This window comes from Aquarana catesbeiana, linkage group LG12, assembly GCF_042186555.1.
Source record: "Aquarana catesbeiana isolate 2022-GZ linkage group LG12, ASM4218655v1, whole genome shotgun sequence".
NCBI classification, from domain to species: Eukaryota; Metazoa; Chordata; class Amphibia; order Anura; family Ranidae; genus Aquarana; species Aquarana catesbeiana.
In genome coordinates this window covers 98,959,285-98,977,412 of record NC_133335.1, presented here as the reverse complement: position 1 = coordinate 98,977,412, position 18,128 = coordinate 98,959,285, and the positions used below count along the sequence as shown (strand labels likewise).

The following is an 18,128-nucleotide window of genomic DNA, read 5'->3' as shown; positions in this document are numbered from 1 at the left end:
GGCATTGACGGATTGAATCCTGTCGGGACAATCCCTTAACCTGGAAGTCCAGGCTTTTAGAGCCAGACACACTAGGATGTTGATGGGCAAGGCTCGTTCGGTTCTTGAACACTGTCCATGGACAGTTGTCTTCTCTGTCATTACCACTTTCCAGAAAAGTGGTTTGAAGTATTTACCCTTTAGGACATTCTTTAGTAACCACCAATTGAGGCTTTGGGACACCCTTGGGGACAGCTGCATTGGCAAGTCCAAAGCTTGGATTATTTTGTTCCAAAGAAATAGAATACTGTTTTGCAACAGTCTCGAATGGAACTGGGCAAAGGGAACTGCTTCGAATGAAGCCACCATCCTTTCTAACAACCTCATGCAAAGGCGAATGGAGGGACCTCCTTTTGACCTGACCATCTGCACCAACTCTTTTATAGAGTGGTGTTTGTTTTGTTTTGTTTTTTTTTTCTGGGCAAGAAGACCCTTTTTCTGGGCTGTATCTATGATCAGACCCAAATACTGCAGCCCTTTTTTAGCGATTTTAATGGAGACTTTACTAGGTTGAGAATGCAACCCAGACCTTTCCAGGTAACTGGTTGTAATGCGTACACCTTACTTCGAACAGCGATTGGTCTATTAGAAATAGATTGTCTAGGTATGCCAAGACTGTTTAAGCCCTGTGCCCTTGACCTGGCTACAGGTGGGGCTAGCACCTTTGTGAACACTCGAGGTGCTGTAGCTAGCCCGAAGAGCAAGGCTATAAACTGAAATGCTGCTGTTCTACTTCGAACCGCAGAAACCTTTGGTAAGTGAGAAATATATGGACATGCAGATATGCATCCCTGATGCCGATAGGTGCCGGAAGTTTTCCTCGTTGCAGGATAGAAACTACTGACTTGATCGACTCCATAGAAAGGAGCGGATCTTCAGGAACTGATTTAGATTCTTTTAGATCTAGAATGGATCTGTTGAATTTCTGCGTGGCTCTGTACATGTACAGGAAACGCATGAAAAAGGCAGTGAAGGTTCCAAGGAACCTAAGAAAAAACAGAACTATCAGCTGACTCTACTGGAGGTAGCTTGGAAGAGGCACAAATGATCTCTGTAAGAGGTTTGTACCAGCAATTTCTCAGATTGCGAGGTTAAAAAAAAGTTCAACTCTAGTTGTCTCCTCTGCAGAGGAGTACTCGGTTTGCCTTTCTTCCCGATTACCTGAGGGTAATCCTTCATCCTCTACCCACTGTTCCCTTGATAAGGGATCTCAGGTGGGGGAGGGGGGGTCTAACACGCTTCTCATCCTTGGATAGCGGATGCGATTAAAGTTGCTAATTTTCCTTCTAGGCCCCGCAGGGCGGAGGAAAAACGCATCTTCAATCATGTATACAGGGGCTGAATATTTTCTCCTCTTAGGCTTAGTTTCCACTATTGCAACCCCAAAGTTGCGTGATTTTACTGTGATCCTTTGCGGCGCAATTTTGATGCGACAGGAAACAATGCTTGTGTATTCTAGAGGTTTATGGACCTCAAGTGGCATCAAAGTGCAAAGTAGTGCAGGGACTACCTTGAAGTCGCACAGATCTGAACAGTATTTATTGGAAATCATGCCCTAGAGTCTGACGGTGGAGGCTGTCATCGCTGCATAGAGGCAGCTGCCCCAGTGCAGGGGAAGGAATCTATTTAAGTGACTTGTCCAAGGTCACAAGGAGCCAACGTGAGGACGAGGTCCCACGTCTTTCAGGAAGCCTCCCATGGCTACGCTGGCCATCAGAGTAGTTAAGCTGTGAGGAGTGGCTCCTTCACTAGTGAACGCCGACATGTGGATCTGAACCCATGTCTGTCAGGAAGTCTCCCATGGCTGCACTGGCCGTCAGAGTACTTAACCTGTGAGCTGTTGTGGCTTCACTTTAAATAAAAGGATATTTATACCTTCTACTGGACAAAAGAGCTTTACTGCTAGAAATCATTTGGATGTATTTCACCAAACCTTCCCCAATGAAAGGGGAAACTAGTCAGACACCCCTTTTTTGCAAGATGCTTCGGCTGACCAACCCTTTTAACCACGGGGTCCTAAGCATGTGTTTTAGCACAAGCGCAAGGCGAGACGTCTGGTGGATAGGGTCTTTTATGGCATCTATGGCGAAACATAGCGCCATTGGTAGGAGGATTTTAACAAAAAAATTCCAACTCCTTATCTGTTGGATGCTTAAGCAATTATGCATCTTTATTGATGCTGGAAATCGCAGCGTCTACTGCTGGTATTTCCAGCCCTTGTGAATTTTTCCTCTATGATAGAGAACTGGGAAACTCTTTGGAGGGAAAAAAATGCTTATCCAGATGATCCCATTCAGCATAAATAAGTGCTGTTTAAAAAAAAAACAAAAACAAAGAAGGGACCTAGACTTTCAGCCTACTTTGTTAGGAGTAGTATAAAAAGTAGAATGAACCATCTCTGTAAGAGTTTGTACCATCAATCTGTCAGATTGTGGGGTTGCATACGGTTCATCAACTGTTTCCTCAGCAGAGGAAAATGTGGCTTTTCCCCGTAATCCCCTGAGGATAACACCTCATCCTGTGCCCACTGTTCCCTTGGAAAAAGGGGTTTGAGGTGGAGGAGGGGGATCTAGCATGCTTCCTATCCTCTTGGATGGAGAATGCGATTAAAGCCGCTAATCTTTCTTCTAAGCCCAACAGGGCAGAGGAGAATGCATCTTCAGTCACATACACAGGGGTTGAAGTGTGAGAAGCAGTTGCACCACCAATTGCTTCCAATGACTCACCCTGGCTTGCCAAGTCAGGTATCTCCGGAGAGGATGACAGTGTGGAGGCATGACTGGAACTCCCAGCACCTGGGAGTGGAATCCTTGGTACCTTTGTGGTACACTGGAAATCAAATGTGCTAAGCACAACAGCAGAGGCACTTTAACAAATTATGGTATTTGCTGAACAATAGTTTTAGCAAAAGAAAACAATGTCACCATAAGGATCAACCTTTGATACTGAGTACCATAATATTTCCTGTGCCGGAAATGCCTGTTTACACACCTTTACATGCCCAGCGCTTCTGTGTCTCTTAGTGTGACAGACTTCTGTCTTCAGCATATGAACTGAGAGCGTCTGTGTTAAGCGTCAGGTGAGAACCAAATTACACATAAGTGTCAGCTGTTACTGCACCTCTCCAGGAGGAGAGGGGAATTTTTATCAGCAGTGTTTGTTAAACTCCTAGTTTTAAAGGAAGACTTCACTTTATACAAAAAAATGCAAATGGCTGGTTTTGTATGTTCATAAACTACTGCTGTAACCCCTTTAGATCCCTCAGAAGAGGAACACCATCTGTTCAATTAAGAACTCCCCTCTGGCTGCAGGGACCACACCCGCTGCTTTAGCCAGACACAGAGCTGCTGAAAAAGCATTGTACTAGGTAAGTGTAATATACTCCCTCTAGAGGAGACATTTTAAGGCATACAGTTATACATTTTATATATATATATATATATATATATATATATATATATATATATATATATGTATTTTTTGGAGAAAAAGGCATAGGTGGACTTTTTACAGTTCCTAGGCTTCTCCCCTTACCTTATCCTCGCTGCAGGATACTGCTGATTTAACAGACAGATCCAACTTTCACCCATCACGGCGGGCAGCGTAGTTAAACCTTCAAAGACTGGGGCCCTTTTTAAAGGGGTTCCGCTCCTTTGGACCTGTATAGCAACTCTCAGGAACAACTTTAGGTAATATGAAAAACCAAAAGGAGTCCTGGTTCCTAGGGTCCAGCTCTCAAAGAGAAGCTTACAGGCAAAACCTTGTTCTTCAATGCGAGGCCCAGGTACCATCCTACCAATCATGGCACGCTGCGCCGATCGCACATGTGAAGCCATAGCTGGGCACCCACAGCTGCAATGCTGGCGCCGCTGAACGGAGGGGGAGACGAGCGGGGCTTCTATCCCCCACATCGCTGGACCGTGGGACAGGTAAGTGTCCGATTATAAAAAGTCAGCAGCTGCAGTATTTGTAGCTGCTGACTTTTAATTTTTAAAAAAAAAATGGGAACTCCTCTTTAAGGAAGATAGGGCTTCCATTTCTAAGCACATTTGGCTAAATGTATTTAATTTTCTAGATTTTAATTAGAAATAAATAGTAGTAGTGGGATACCTAAACAATCTCCTCTTGAGGGAACAGTTGGCACAAGTAATGATTGACAATGTGATGTGGCCAAGCTAGACCTTAAACAGGTTTAGTTGAATCCTGAACTGTCAGAAGAGCTGGAACTGACACATCACTTGGAGAATCTAAGTCTCATCCTAGGCAAAACTCAAGCCAAGGTTTTCCTTTAGCAAGAAAAACTTCTGGCTCTTCATTCCCAGACTCTTCTGCATAACACTTCTTGGCTTAAAGGCAATGCTGTTTTCTTAGTTTCACTTCAGACCCCTTCAACCAGCATTAGGTCATTGTGGTGCAAATCAGTTCAGTCTAGACAAACCAACTTGCCTGACACCAAAGTCCATGCTATCTCTGGCCTGGTGGCTCAGGAATCCAGCACTGGAGTTGGGAAAATCCTCCCTCCTGTTGTCTTAGAAGGGCTTGGTGTCATAGGCACCATGACAGTACAGGGGAATTGGTCACCAGAGGAATCTCCTCTCCCGACCAACATTCTACCGCTCAGGGCAATTTGACTGTTTCTATAATGCCAGACACCCCAACTGGAGGGTCGTTCATTTAGAAGCCAGTTGGACAACGCCTTAGCAGTGGTTTACATTGAGCATTATGAAGGAACCTAATGTTTCATTGCAGAAAGAGAGGTAGAAATAATTTTAACCTGGACAGAACTTCACATTCCAGCCTTGTCCACGATTCAAATTCCAGGCATGGACAATTGGCAGGCACACTACCTCAGCCAACAGTGCCTGGTCCTGGGCAAATGGTCTCTACAACTGAAAGGGTTTCAGGACCTGTGTCACAGGTGAGGAACACTGGATGTGGACCTCCTGGCCTCTAGATTTAGTAACAAACTGGACAGGTTTCTGGATGCAGGCATACTCTGGGGGGGAAGCATTGGATGCTCTGGTGACTTTGCGGAATCAATACATCCTGTTCTATACCTTTGAGGTAGACTCTGTGGGGCCTCCATGTCTTCTAATCCTGGACCAGCGAAGTAAGGACTCTAGGGTCGCTAATCATATTTAGTAGGGGCATACGAGTGCTGGATGCCAAAATGGAAATGGTGGACATACTTACTGTAACTGGGAATGGCCTTGCATGGGTTTGTGCTGTAGTGACATTCTAATGGGTACTGATCCTCCCCTATTTAAAGCATACCAAAACCAAAAGCCAAAATGTTAAATATTGCATCTTACCAGCTGTGTTGGCTGCATTTGTTTTTATTTATATTTTGCGGGCTAAGAACATTTTACGAAATACCTGTTGAGCTTGCCAGAAAAGGTAGCAATCTAAGATTTCCCCTTGCAATCTACTAATCTCATCCCCCCATATGCAATAGAGATGAGCAAAGGCAGACATGTTCAAATTCCAGCCTGGATGGCTCCTGTGGTTCCTTACATAAACTGAAGTGAGCTTAGCCACCCAGGGACAAGTTGTATGTTATTCGCAGGATTACAAAAGGTAAAAAAAAGAAAAAACCTCAAAAAGAAACAAATGAAGAAACCACATATAAAAGGACTGGTAAGTGGCAATATATTTATGTCGAATATGAGCAAAATAAAATGGCATGTATAATGCAGCTGTCATAAGCATTAACATGACAATCTGTTTTGCTGAGTGCACCTATAACATTAACTGTTGATCTGGTTAGTGTTTTTTTTTTTAAACTTCCATTAAAAGCCCAGACTGTTCAGCAAAAGTGGCAGTAAAAGGTTGAGGCAAAATAAAATAAACTTACCTGCCTGTTAAAAGAGAAGTATGGGGTTCCTTTTTTTTGCTTACATCTATTCTATGTGAGCTGCTGATATCTATAAATCCTTCCAGCCCTCTCAGAAGTGCCCCCATTCTGTAAAAATCAAGCTAAATACCTGTGGGAGGGGCTACAGTCTTTCATACAGTGTAATACCGACAATGGTCTGGCTCTGGAGTCTGGATCCACCCATCTACCTGTCATTTTGCTTGATTGATGTTGGCTCTCTGCTTGCTCCCAAGACAAATCCAGCAAAGATTACTATCACTGACTGAAGTGCTCTTATATGTAGGGGAGAAGTTACTGATAGTAATAAGTAGAGGAGATTTACATACACAGCACTATCTACCAGAGTGAAAACAATATATTTGTAAAGCAGAATACACATATGGCTGTGACAGCACACAGGGATTCCATGCATTACTGGTATAGTAAAATGAAATAAAATCAGAGCTAACATTGTGAATGAATCCTTTTATTGACTACCTGGATTTTTATAGGAAACAATGAAACCTTCCATTCACATCTATTTGTATTTTCATACTGAAGCACAGAGCTCCTCAGACATGGACAGAGCTTTGCTCCCCCATAATTGGTGTATTACCTAGTGCCCCTATAGTAATAATGCTTCCTTCATTGTAAATAGAGTATTACAGGATCACATACTGTACAGTCATTACATGTTGTATAGTGCCAACACATGCCGTATGGGGACAATAGGACTGTATAGGAGTACAGGGGGTGGGGATGATGGGATTGTATAGGAATACAGGGGATGGGGATGATGGGACTGTATATCACTGCATGTGATGGCACTGGGGATGGGGGGATAGGGATGGGATCAGTGATAGAGGGGGGGTGGTGGGGGGAGGGTATGACATCAATAACAGAGAGATGATTTGTACATATAATAAAAGGAGACTGGGGACATATCAGGGGTCACTTTAGATGTGGGGGAGTTGCAGGTCTCCTCTCCTATATACTGTACACAGGTATGCTCTATACACATAGCACTGTGTTCATTTCAGAGGACAGACACAGGGCACTGGTCCCTATGCTCCTCTTGATATAACACAGTGCTATGTGTAGAGAGATTACCTGTGTTCATAGAAGTTTTCAGTGACATTCCCCACTCCCCTCCCCCCCCCCCCCCCCCCAAGAGCTGGAGGAGATGCTACATGAACTTTGAATGAATGAGTGACAGGAAGGAGGGATTCAGAGTACACAGGAGGGAATATCAAAGCCCAGGGGAAAGGAAGAGCTTGCAGATAACAGCCAGGGAAAGATGAGGATTTCACTGCTTGCATCACACAGTCTCTGCTTCCAGGTTTTAGCTGGGGACACGCTGCCATGGAAATAGAGGCATGTGAAGAACGTGCTCGTTCTAGATAATAGCCTGGGTGTGCATCTCTTCAACAAACACACCCACATGTCCTCCAGAGGGAGAGAATGAAGGAATGGCTGGATTGTGAAGCTGTATCCGCCCCCAGAAACTTTTGAACTGAGAAAGAACCATTAGAGGCCGATTCTGGACACTTCAAAAGAATATTCTACAAAAACTAAAAGGGCTGAGGAAAGAAATGCAATGCAGGTATGAGGGTAGAATGTACTGCCTATTTTTGCATTCCTATACTTCTCCTTTAATCTATGCAGTCCATTGCTTATAATATTGTTTTCTATCAAACTCTCAAATATCTTCTTGACTATAGGAGTTAAACTAATAGGTCTGTAGTTAAGACTTTGATTCCTTTTTAAATATAATGACCTTGCACCAATTATGGTCTTAAGCTCCAGTATTCCTTCCTTGTTTTTTTTGTTTGTTTTGTTTTTTTTTTTTTAAGCTTTTCCTTTTTTTCCCCAGTCACCAACAAGTTTTCAAAGGCTACTTTCACACTGAGGCGCTTTACAGGCCCTACAGTGCTAAAAATAGCACCTGAATAGAGCCTCTCCAGTGTGAAAACCCAAGTGCTTTCACACTGGAGCGGTGCGCTTGCAGGACAGTCAAAAAAGTCCTGCAAGCCGCATCTTTGGAGCTCTGTATACACCGCTCCTAACAGGCCCCTGCCCATTGAAAACAATGGGGCAGCGGCGCTCCCCGGGCGGTTTTAATCCTTTTTCGGCCGCTAGCGGGGGTTAAAACCGCGCCGCTAAAAATAGCACCGCTTTACCGCCGGCGCCCACCCCAGTGTGAAAGTAGCCTTAAGGGCCTACATACTCGGATCTGAATTTTTTACTAATATATTTAAAGAAGTTTTTTTGGGGGGGTTTTTCCTACTTTCCGTTGTAACCTTCCACGCACATCAATTTTTTTGGGATATTTCCTTTTTACATATTGTTATATTTTTTGTAACCTTTAAATGAAAATGTTCCTTCATTTTTTTTTTTTTTTTTTAAATGCCCTTTCCCTTTTCTTTATTGGTTGTTAAAATTTAGACATTAGCCACGTAGGTCTTATTTTTAACCTTTCAAAATTTATTGGCTAAGAGAATGTGTTTGCATAGTCGATTTGAAACATTCTTATTTCTGTTCTTCGTTGACAATATTCCCCAGCAGTCTAAATCATGGAGCACAGCCCTGAGCCCTGGAAAATTTTACAGTGATTGTAAACCCCATAAAAAAAAAAAAAAAAAAGGTTTATACTTACCTGCTCTGTGGCCTCTTATCTCATTTGCTGGGGTCCCCTCGCCAGCTCTGTCCATTCCTCTTCTGTGTGTGCCCCATAGCAGGCCATGTGCTATGGGAGCACACATGCGGGAGAGTTCCTGAGCCAGGATGTGCGGTTTCAAGAACACATACATGGCAGGTCTTGGTCCTGCCCCCCGGTCTCTCCTCACAGGATTTGACTGACAGCAGTAGAAGCAAATAACTCCCACTGCGCTCCGCAAAGCTTGCGAGAGCAGGGACAGTAGACTTCAGCCAGGCACAGCGCTGGATTGATACAGGACTCTGGTAAGTTAGGGGGCATAGAAGGAGAAACTAGTACTGGAAAAAAAAAAAAATTTACCTTAAGAGAACAGGTAAAAAAAAAAAAACTTTAACGCTTAGAACCACTCTAAAATTAAGTGTTTTTATCTTACCAGTATGTGTTTGTGTTTTGCAGCTTACATTTAATGAAATCAAGTTAATGGTCACCGCTACCCAGATATTATTTTATGTGAACATTAGTAATAAGCTCTGCATGGTCTAAGATTACACTATCAGGTCTATTAGAGTATCATTTCTAGTCGGGGCTTCTATAAACTGTACAATAAAATAGTCTTGTATTCGGTTTATAAACTTTTGCCCTTTTATTGTTCCAGAAGTGTCATTACTCCAGTCAGCTTCAGAGTAGTTATGTCCCATCTCTATCTGTGTAAGTAGCTGAATCGCTATCTCCTCATTACTCTTTCAAAATGCAGTGTTGCACCTTCAGCACCATCATACTTTATCAACAAGGTCCCCTTTCACACTCACTTTTAACTGCCTTTTTACATAGGTGGGGGCATTTGTCTCCATTCATTTAACCAGTGGAGAAGTGAACATATCCACCTTAATACAGCAAGGTATTTTACTGGCAGGATCACCAGGGGGAAAAAAATAAATAAATATAAGTACTGCAGCCACCATATCTAAGAACTGGTAAGGTGACATGTATTACATTTTGCTCTTGGGTTTAGCTACAGTTAATTTTTGGGTTTAACTATACATTAAATGCATACTGTTTACTAGTCAACAACTATGCAGCAGTTTGTCAATTACAGCTTTAGATGCTTTACAAACTAAACAGATGTTGGTAATCCCTGTAGTGTTTTTTTAACACTTTATTTTAAGAGTTTCACATACAGATAAGAATGTTGAAAGAGCGTATACATAAAGTGATTGTAAAGTTTTTTTTTATCAAAAAACAAACATGTTATACTTTCCTACTCTGTGCAAGGGTTTCTTCGCCGGCGCTCCTGGCTCCTCCTCGGGTGCCTCCATGTAGAGCCTCCTTCCATGGGGGCACCCACATGGGCGTGCTCCCGAGTCCTGCTGCAGCGTCCATTGACACAGACAGTGGGACTTGGCCCCACCCCCAGTGTCACTGGATTTGACAGCAGTGGGAGCCAATGGTTCCTGTTGCTATCAATTTATCCAATGAGGACCCGAGACAGCGACTGGAGCCACGCTGGGCTCATGCTCGTCGCTGGAACGATCAGGCTCAGGTAAGGAAAAAGGGGAGGGGTGCGTCTGGAGGACAGCTAAAGCACAGGTTGTTTTTCACCTTCATGCTTATGCATGAAGGTGAACAACTATGAGACTTTACAACTCCTTTAGCATAAGCAATATGACAAACTACACAGAAAACCATCCTGCCTGTTGAATGAATAGACCCTGTAGCTTCTTGGCTGCTCCTGCTTTCCCTTAACCACTTGCCGACCACCTCCTGTAGATATACGTAGGCAGAATGGCACGGCTGCGCAAAGTAACGTACCCGTACGTTACTTTGAATTTGCCGCCGTGCACACGCCTGCCGCGAGCTCCGTGTGTCGGGTTGCAGGTTCCGCGGAGAGGACGAACAGGGAGATGCTGATGTAAACAGCATCTCCCCGTTCTGCCTAGTGACAGTTTCACTTGTCTCTGCTCCTTGTCATTGGGAGCAGAGATCAGTGACGTGTCACACACAGCCCATTCCCCCTACAGTTAGAACACATCCCTAGTACTGACTTAACCCCTCCCCGCCCCCTAGTGGTTAACCCCTTCACTGCCAGTGTCATTTACACAGGAATCAATGCATTTTTATAGCACCGATTGCTGTATAAGTGACAATGGTCCCAAAAATGTCCGACATGTCCGCCATAATGTCGCAGTCACAATAAAAATCGCTGATCACCACCATTACTAGTAAAATAAAAATTATTAATAAAAATGCCATAAAACTATCCCCCATTTTGTAAACGCTATAACTTTTGTGCAAACCAATCAATAAATGCTTATTGCGATTTTTTTTACCAAAAATATGTAGAAGAATACATATCGGCCTAAACTGAGGAAAAAATTTTTTTTTTATATATTTTTGGGGGATATTTATTATAGCAAAATGTGAAAAATAATGCGTTTCTCGCTCTTGTCTTGAATTGTTGCTCTTTTGTTTATAGCGCAAAAAAAAAAAAAAAAAAAATCACAGAGGCGATCAAAAAAGCTCTATTTGTGGGGAAAAAAGGATGTCAATTTTGTTTGGAAGCCAAGCCACACAATTGTCAGGTAAAGCGGCAGTGCCGAATCGCAAAAAACACTCTGGTCAGGAAGGGGGTAAATCCTGCCGGGGCTGAAGTGGTTAAAATTAGTGTTTGCGTATTTAATGATGAGGGAGTCTGAGGTGGCAACCAAAAAGTTAAAGGAAAACCTGGCTATAAGCCAAGTGATATTTGTCATGAAACCCTGCAGACGAAGTCCCTGACTGAGGCCAATGATCCTCCATCACAATATTGCGTCTTTCAGAACAAAATTAAACAAGTCATTAAAATGGACCTGCCCATTGCTCATTCTGGGGAAGATTGCTCTTCTCAGATACTAAGCCAACTATTGCTCCTGAGCCGCTTCATTCAAGCAAAACTGTATCTGAACCAAACGGATATTTCCCTGCAAGCATTCTTAAAGTGGAGTTCCACCCACAAGTGCAACTTTCGTTTATCTGATTCCCCCCCCCCTCTGGTGGCCACATTTGGCACCTTTGTGGGGGGGGGGGGGGGGATGGGTACAGGCAAATAACGTCAGCAGCTCAGTCTCCCTGCCTCCTTCCTTCTTCTGCTGGGCCAGTGAGAGCGCAGCGTGCATATGCAGTAGGGACCCGGCCGTGAAGCCAAAAAGGCTACACTGCCGGGTTCCGTTACCCGCAATGGCGGCGGCAGCACCCGACCAGCCGATGTAAGCATCAGCTGCGGTGCAGACATTGCTGGACTCCAGGACAGGTAAGTGTCCTAATATTTAATGTCAGCAGCTACAGTATGTGTAGCTGTTGACTTAATTTTTAAAGGGGTGGGCAGAAATCCGCTTTAATATGGCCTGGTCTACCTTAGTGACATCGAGATAAATATTCTCAACCTACTTTTGAGAAGGAGATTGAGTTGACAGCTATGAGATGGCAATCAAAAGATATGGCATTATTGCCCTTTTGGGAGCCGTGCTATCGCCTTGTGGAATGACATGGCAGATGAAAGTTGGACAGATATTTTTCTGTTTAGCAGTTACAGGGTTAACACAATTGTACAACATGACCATGGGAGCTTCTGTTTTTTTTTTGTTTTTTTTTAATCATGTTCTCATTTTCCCTAGGGTTGGGTTACAGGAAGCCTAGAAAACTTCTGGACCTAGCTCATGGCTGTCTTTTAACAATTGGCTCTACTAAATGTTAGAGTAGATAGATTATAATGAGGCTTTATATTGGACACAACTTCAATACGTCACAAAAAAACAAAAACAAAACCAACCGCCTTACCGCTTTGGGTTATTGATTGGATTTGCTTTGTGTGCAAGAGGTTAATGTCCGACATGGGAATACATGTCCTGTGTCTCTGCCTTCACACCAAGTGTTCCTGAACGTGGGCAAAAATTCTTAATGGCATCCTTGGTCACTCTGCTCTCTCCTCCTGTCAGCACGTTCCTTTTAAAACAACGAGTACTGCAACATACCCAATCTACTCCTTGTGCTGCTTCTCACACTCTCAGTCTGAGCCCTACTGCACAGGGACTGAAAGGCTGATACCAAGTGGCAGAGAGGATCCTCTCCCCCTACCCGCTGTCACATTTTAAAAACCGTGCAGGACCCTACACTTCGTGTATATATTCAAATAAATCCAAACTTTTTTCAATGAAGATCGATCAGATTACAAAAAAGTGCAACGTTTTGGAGCCACATGCCTGACAAAGGGGCACTGCATGGCTCCGAAACTTTGCACTTTTTTGTAATCTGATTTTCAATAATTAAAAAAAAAAAAAAAAAAAAAAAAAAAAAAGAAGAAAGAAAGAAAAAAACAAACGTTCAGACTTATTTGACGATACATGGTGTGCTGCAGAATATTTAATTTGTAGTGCATGCTCCAGTATCCAGCTGGTGGTCACTACAGCACTCGACTTTTGAGCGCTCATTCCATGTGTGTGATGGGTATATAGCCCATGATCTACCTACACAGAGGGCACTGGTGAGCATTCTCATAGTTCATTGATCTTTCTGCTCTCCAGTAACTGTCTGCCTGTGCAGGAGGTACAGGTTGACAGTTATACTGACTCTGCAGGAGCCTGATATTATTACACCCATTACCAACTGATCTAAGGGGCAATGCTTTCCCGCCTCCTGCGAGGAAAAAATATAAATGCACATTTTTTATTCTGCAGAAATAGGTGCATTTATGATCTTTTCCCAAAAGGTGAACTTGGACTTCAATGTTTGCAATTAAATTGATAGAAAGTGTGCTCCTGCCAATATAGACAAGAGGTAACAAATATCCACAAAGTCATAAAAAAAATAAATAAAAATCACACACAGGAAACAAGGAAAATCAAATGTCCTTCAAACGGTTTTAATTTCAAAAAGGCAGGAAACAGCACTGTTAGATTCCAAGATTATTGCACTGAATTTTTTTGTTGAAATTAACTCAACAAAATCCTTTCCTACAAAAAAAAAAAAAAAAAAAAATGCCACTGAAAAGGTTTCTTTAAAAATGAAAATAAAATGAAGTCTGAAGGAAAGAATAAAAGTCTTCAATGCTTGATGCTGGAGAACATGCATTCCCTGAAACAATCAACCATTTATAAGCTTAGCTGCGTCGAGAAACCTAAAACCTGATGCTCAAGTGCACCACAGCCAAGGAGTGTTTATAAAATGCCCAAATACAACCTGGGTCTTAAAACACTGGGCCTTCTGCACTAATAACTAGAGTCCAATTTGTTAAACAGGTTCTTGCAAGAAAAAACAAACAAAAAAAAACAAACAAGCATCTACACTCATATGAATGCTAACGAAATGTACCCATATATACATGATTACATGGTGGCGGAGTCTAGTAATTGTAGCCACTTTTGTAATTTTGGGAAGGGACAGTCCCTACATCCGGAAGATACATGGCTCCTTCATCCAGGTGTGACAAGGGGACTGTGTCTTCTTCACTGACCTGTCGGTCAAACTCGGACTTTAAGGCAGGACGTTGATTGTCAGGAAAAGCCAGAGAAAACAGAGCCTCGGGTTCACACACAAACTTGTAGACGTAACGCTCGCCAGCAACCTGTAGAGGGAAGATTTGTATAGTTATTCGAAAGGACCAGTAGGGAGTTTTCTTTACATATGAAAACACTAAACTTGTAGTTTGTCAGGCCTTTAGGTGACACGTTGTCAATGACTAGACAAGGGCAATGTGTAAGTCATGGAGGCCTAAAAAGGGTAAAAATTAGGTTTCAGGTGTCACTATAAAGTGAAATCTGATTGGTTGTCATGGATTGCTGAACTTGCATATTACAAATGCTGTGGGCTCTGTCTTACTGAGCAGGCTTTAAAAGATGATAGAAAGTACGTAGGCCGCCATTGCTGACCCCTTATTCTAAAAAGCTAGGCTGCCATACCGATTCATTTGTTAAATATTTTTAGTCACTTATCAGTTAAGACTTCACTTGCTGTATACTTGCTTCAAACCAAAGACTCAAGTGTTAAAAAAAAAAAAAAAAAAAAAGTGTATATAATCTTGCATTTTTTAAAGGAGGTCAGTAAAGCTGGCCTACATATTTGTATGGTAAAAGACTTATTTTAGAGATTACTTTTGGTGGTATTTGGTCACCATTAGGTTTTTAATTTTTTCGCTATATAAAAAAAAAAAAAAAAAAAAAAAACCCAACAACCACACAATATTTACTTTCTGCTACAAAACCCATCAAAAAAAAAAAAATCTAATTTATTCATAAATTTGGGCCACGTGCTACGTGTCTTCGATAAAAAGAAATCCCAATATGTGTATATCGATTCTCTGTTTTCCTGCCACCAACATGGCTGCATACTGTTACCTGCCATGGATTGGTGCCAGGAAAGGAAAAATTACTGCAAGTATTTGATAAAATTTAAATTTTCCCATCAAAAATGACTTATGCTTTAGAGATTCCATTTCTAACTTTAATAGGACTAGTTGTCAAATAGTATCACAATAGTAAACCATATGAAGGAATGACCATACATTTCCGCTAACCATCAGCTTGACATTAATTGTGTAATTATATTGGTGTGTATTGAATTTAATATAATTATATAACAGTTTCCTAATTTATGTTCTATATGTATTGAAGTGATGTACATTCAGACGCATGTTCTTGCCTGAAGGGAGTTTGTAACTTTTCCCAAAACGTTTGCTTATATGAAAGCTGTGTCTTTAATTTTTAATTTCCTATTTGTCAACAAAGTCAAGTGTAGCGATCTTGGATTTTGAGATTAAATATAGGTTAGATTTTTAATTTACTTACTTTCTGCATGATTCCTTTTTCATAGTAGTACCTCAGAGACCGGCTCAACTTGTCGTAATTCATTGCTGGCCGGTTTTTCTGCATGCCCCAGAGTCTGGCGACCTACAAAAACAGAACATCAGCGTCAAAACACACTGTCAAAAGTAAGGAGGAGTTAACAGGTTAACTTTACAGAAACTTTGTTTTGTCCTTTTTATTTTAAGTTTGAAAGGGCTAACATGCCTTTAGGCAAAAAATACATTCTGCCCTTCTTGATGTTATACAAGCTCACCAAGCTGTGACATATGGAAAACAAAAACAAAAAAAATGATTAAGTCCAATATGAGTGAAGTGAATTGGACAAGGTGGAGTTGCACATGACACTAAATATATTGTGAAGACAAGTGCAAGATGTGAGTCAGCTATCCATACTGTAAATATAGTTCTCTATACATGCACACATCAAGCATCAGAAACCTTAACCCATAAGAGAGATGAAAGGTTGATATATAAAAAAAAAAAAAAAAAAAAAAAAAAAAAAAAAGAACTTACAATATATATTAGGTTAGATTGAGAATGCTACATTTGTAAAAGGTCTGGAACTAAAGTGAAGTGGTCCTGAGGTCATTAGAAAACATGACTGATAGTGACTTCTCACCTAGCTGTATGTCACGCTGACCTTCGGGCTTCAAAACTTTGAATGCCTGCTTATAAGGACTTATGACTTCAGTATTATCTTCCTAATCTGCATACTGCTTCCAAGAAAGAAGTGAAGCCAAAGGATTGGCATGGCTAGCATTTTCAGAAGATATCAGCAATAGCAGCTCCTATATTTATCTCAAGTTTTCCCCTGTGACTGACAAATGACTTTACAGCAGAAACTGAGCAAAGCAAGGGTCTCTAAACTAAAGAGTTCGCAAAAACTGAACCATATTGCTTGACCTGTTCAGTGAAGATCATACGCTTTATACTTACTAAAAGTGGAAGTCAGAGCTAGAACGAAAATTGCTCATACCCACCTTCTAAACACTTATACTAACTACCCTGTAGAAGGAAGATGCTTATACTTGACTATTCTCAGAGTGCTCTGGTCCAGTCATGTGATCAGTTGCCTGTGGTCAGCTTCAGGGGAGAGGAGTGACAGCCGACAGATGCCCCATAGTAAGCTTATGGGTGATGTCACCTCCAGGGAAACTATTTCAATGGCCCTCTCATATCTTCCCTGCAGCCGGCAACTCACCAGTCTGAGAAAAATTACTCACAACCCCCAAATTATTTTTATACACACACATAAACATCATCCCTTGTTATAGAAATAAGGCTCGACAGGTCCTCTTCACGGAGAAATTTGGGGTCTTTAAGGAGAAAAAAAAAAAAAAAAAAAAAAAAGGCAGTGTTTACATCTGCCAGAACCAAAGTGATGCTGCTTCCGGCCTCCCAGAACCATCTGGTCCACAGCCAGCTCTATGGTAATCCGGCAAAAAACAGTCAGATCGCATACTGGGCTCTCCGATCACACTGGAAAGCCCGAAGATGCATTGGTGGGTGGCGGGGTTTGTCTCCCCTCCAGGTGCCTTTAAAAGCAATCCAGCGGCTGATCAGTCGCTAGGATGGCCTTTATAAAAAAGGAACTGCTGTATGAAAAAATAAAATACAATTTAAAAAAAACAAAAAAAAAAAAAACAAAAAAAAAAAAAAAAAAAGTAGCTGCAGGCATTCCAGTATAACTACTTCAATCTCCTACGGTCAGGAAGTGCTTATGTTTAGTTCTATCCTGGACTTCCACTTTAAGAGATATTGGCTTAGATATGCTAGGCCACAAGGACTTTCAGATAGGCTTTCCAGGATATAAAATTACAGCGCATACTGAAGGAATCTTGGCTGAACATCTTCCGACAAAAATGAAAAGCTAGGAAATCTTGATGTATACAAATCTTTATCAACTAGTCAAGTAATTTTCAGAAAGATAGCGGTTGATCCTGCCAGAAATCTTGGGTCCTTGTTACCTTCTGTGCACTGAACTCTGAAACAAACCGTGTATTGGCCTTCCCAGCTACACCTTCCACACCTATGTAATGGAGGGGATGAGGGAGGGAGGGTGTTTGTAGTCTGAAAGGAAGGCAAATGGAGGACAACACTGATCCTTCATATACACACAGTACACCGAGTGAGCATCATCTCCCCAGGACTGAAATTTGATACAAGCAGGATGACCAGGTGAAAATCAAGGAAAATACCATAAAAAAAAAATGCAGCCACTACATCTAAGCTGCAATAGATTACACTGTATGCTTGAGTTTGGGTAACAAGCATTGTATGCTTGAGTTTGGGTAACAAGCATGCTTTTACACATTTTAATGTGTGAAAGCATGCTTGTTCAAGGTGTATTGTTTTCATGCGTGAAATGCTCATGGGATGGAAGAGTACTATGGAAGATCCTGTAAATGAAACGTTTTAGCCTAAGGTGTATATTACAGGTGAAAGTCGTTTCTAAAAAAAAAACATACCTCTTCTGGCTCTATCAGTTTAAATTCCATGCCTCTACCAGTCCATGCAATGAAGTGGGAATTGGAAGGATCATCCAGAAGAGCCACCAGGAACTGCCACAATTGCAATGATCCTCTTCTTTGGTAGGGTGGTCCATCTCTGTAGGCTCCAACTTCCTGTTTGATATCACCTGCTGCAAATCCAACAACAAATTAGACAGACATTGTGGCCAATACTTCTTACACAGCTACCATTTCTAAAATTACCACAAAACAAAAGCGAAAAATTGAAAGCCTGT

General features: G+C 41.8%; 1 protein-coding gene across 2 annotated transcripts in view; it reads right to left on the bottom strand.

Annotated features, from left to right (window-relative positions):
- Positions 1-13,422: 13,422 nt before the first annotated feature.
- The window catches only part of ETV4 (ETS variant transcription factor 4), an 80,929-nt gene continuing 76,223 nt past the window's right edge, over positions 13,423-18,128 (bottom strand). For both annotated transcript variants that reach the window (XM_073608224.1, XM_073608223.1), the window contains exons 11-13: positions 17,851-18,023; positions 15,365-15,466; positions 13,423-14,145 (exon numbers count right to left, since the gene is read on the bottom strand). In XM_073608224.1, the coding sequence (XP_073464325.1) occupies positions 13,924-14,145; positions 15,365-15,466; positions 17,851-18,023 (497 nt within the window). In that variant the 3' untranslated portion in view covers positions 13,423-13,923. The remainder of the gene's footprint in view (positions 14,146-15,364; positions 15,467-17,850; positions 18,024-18,128) is intronic.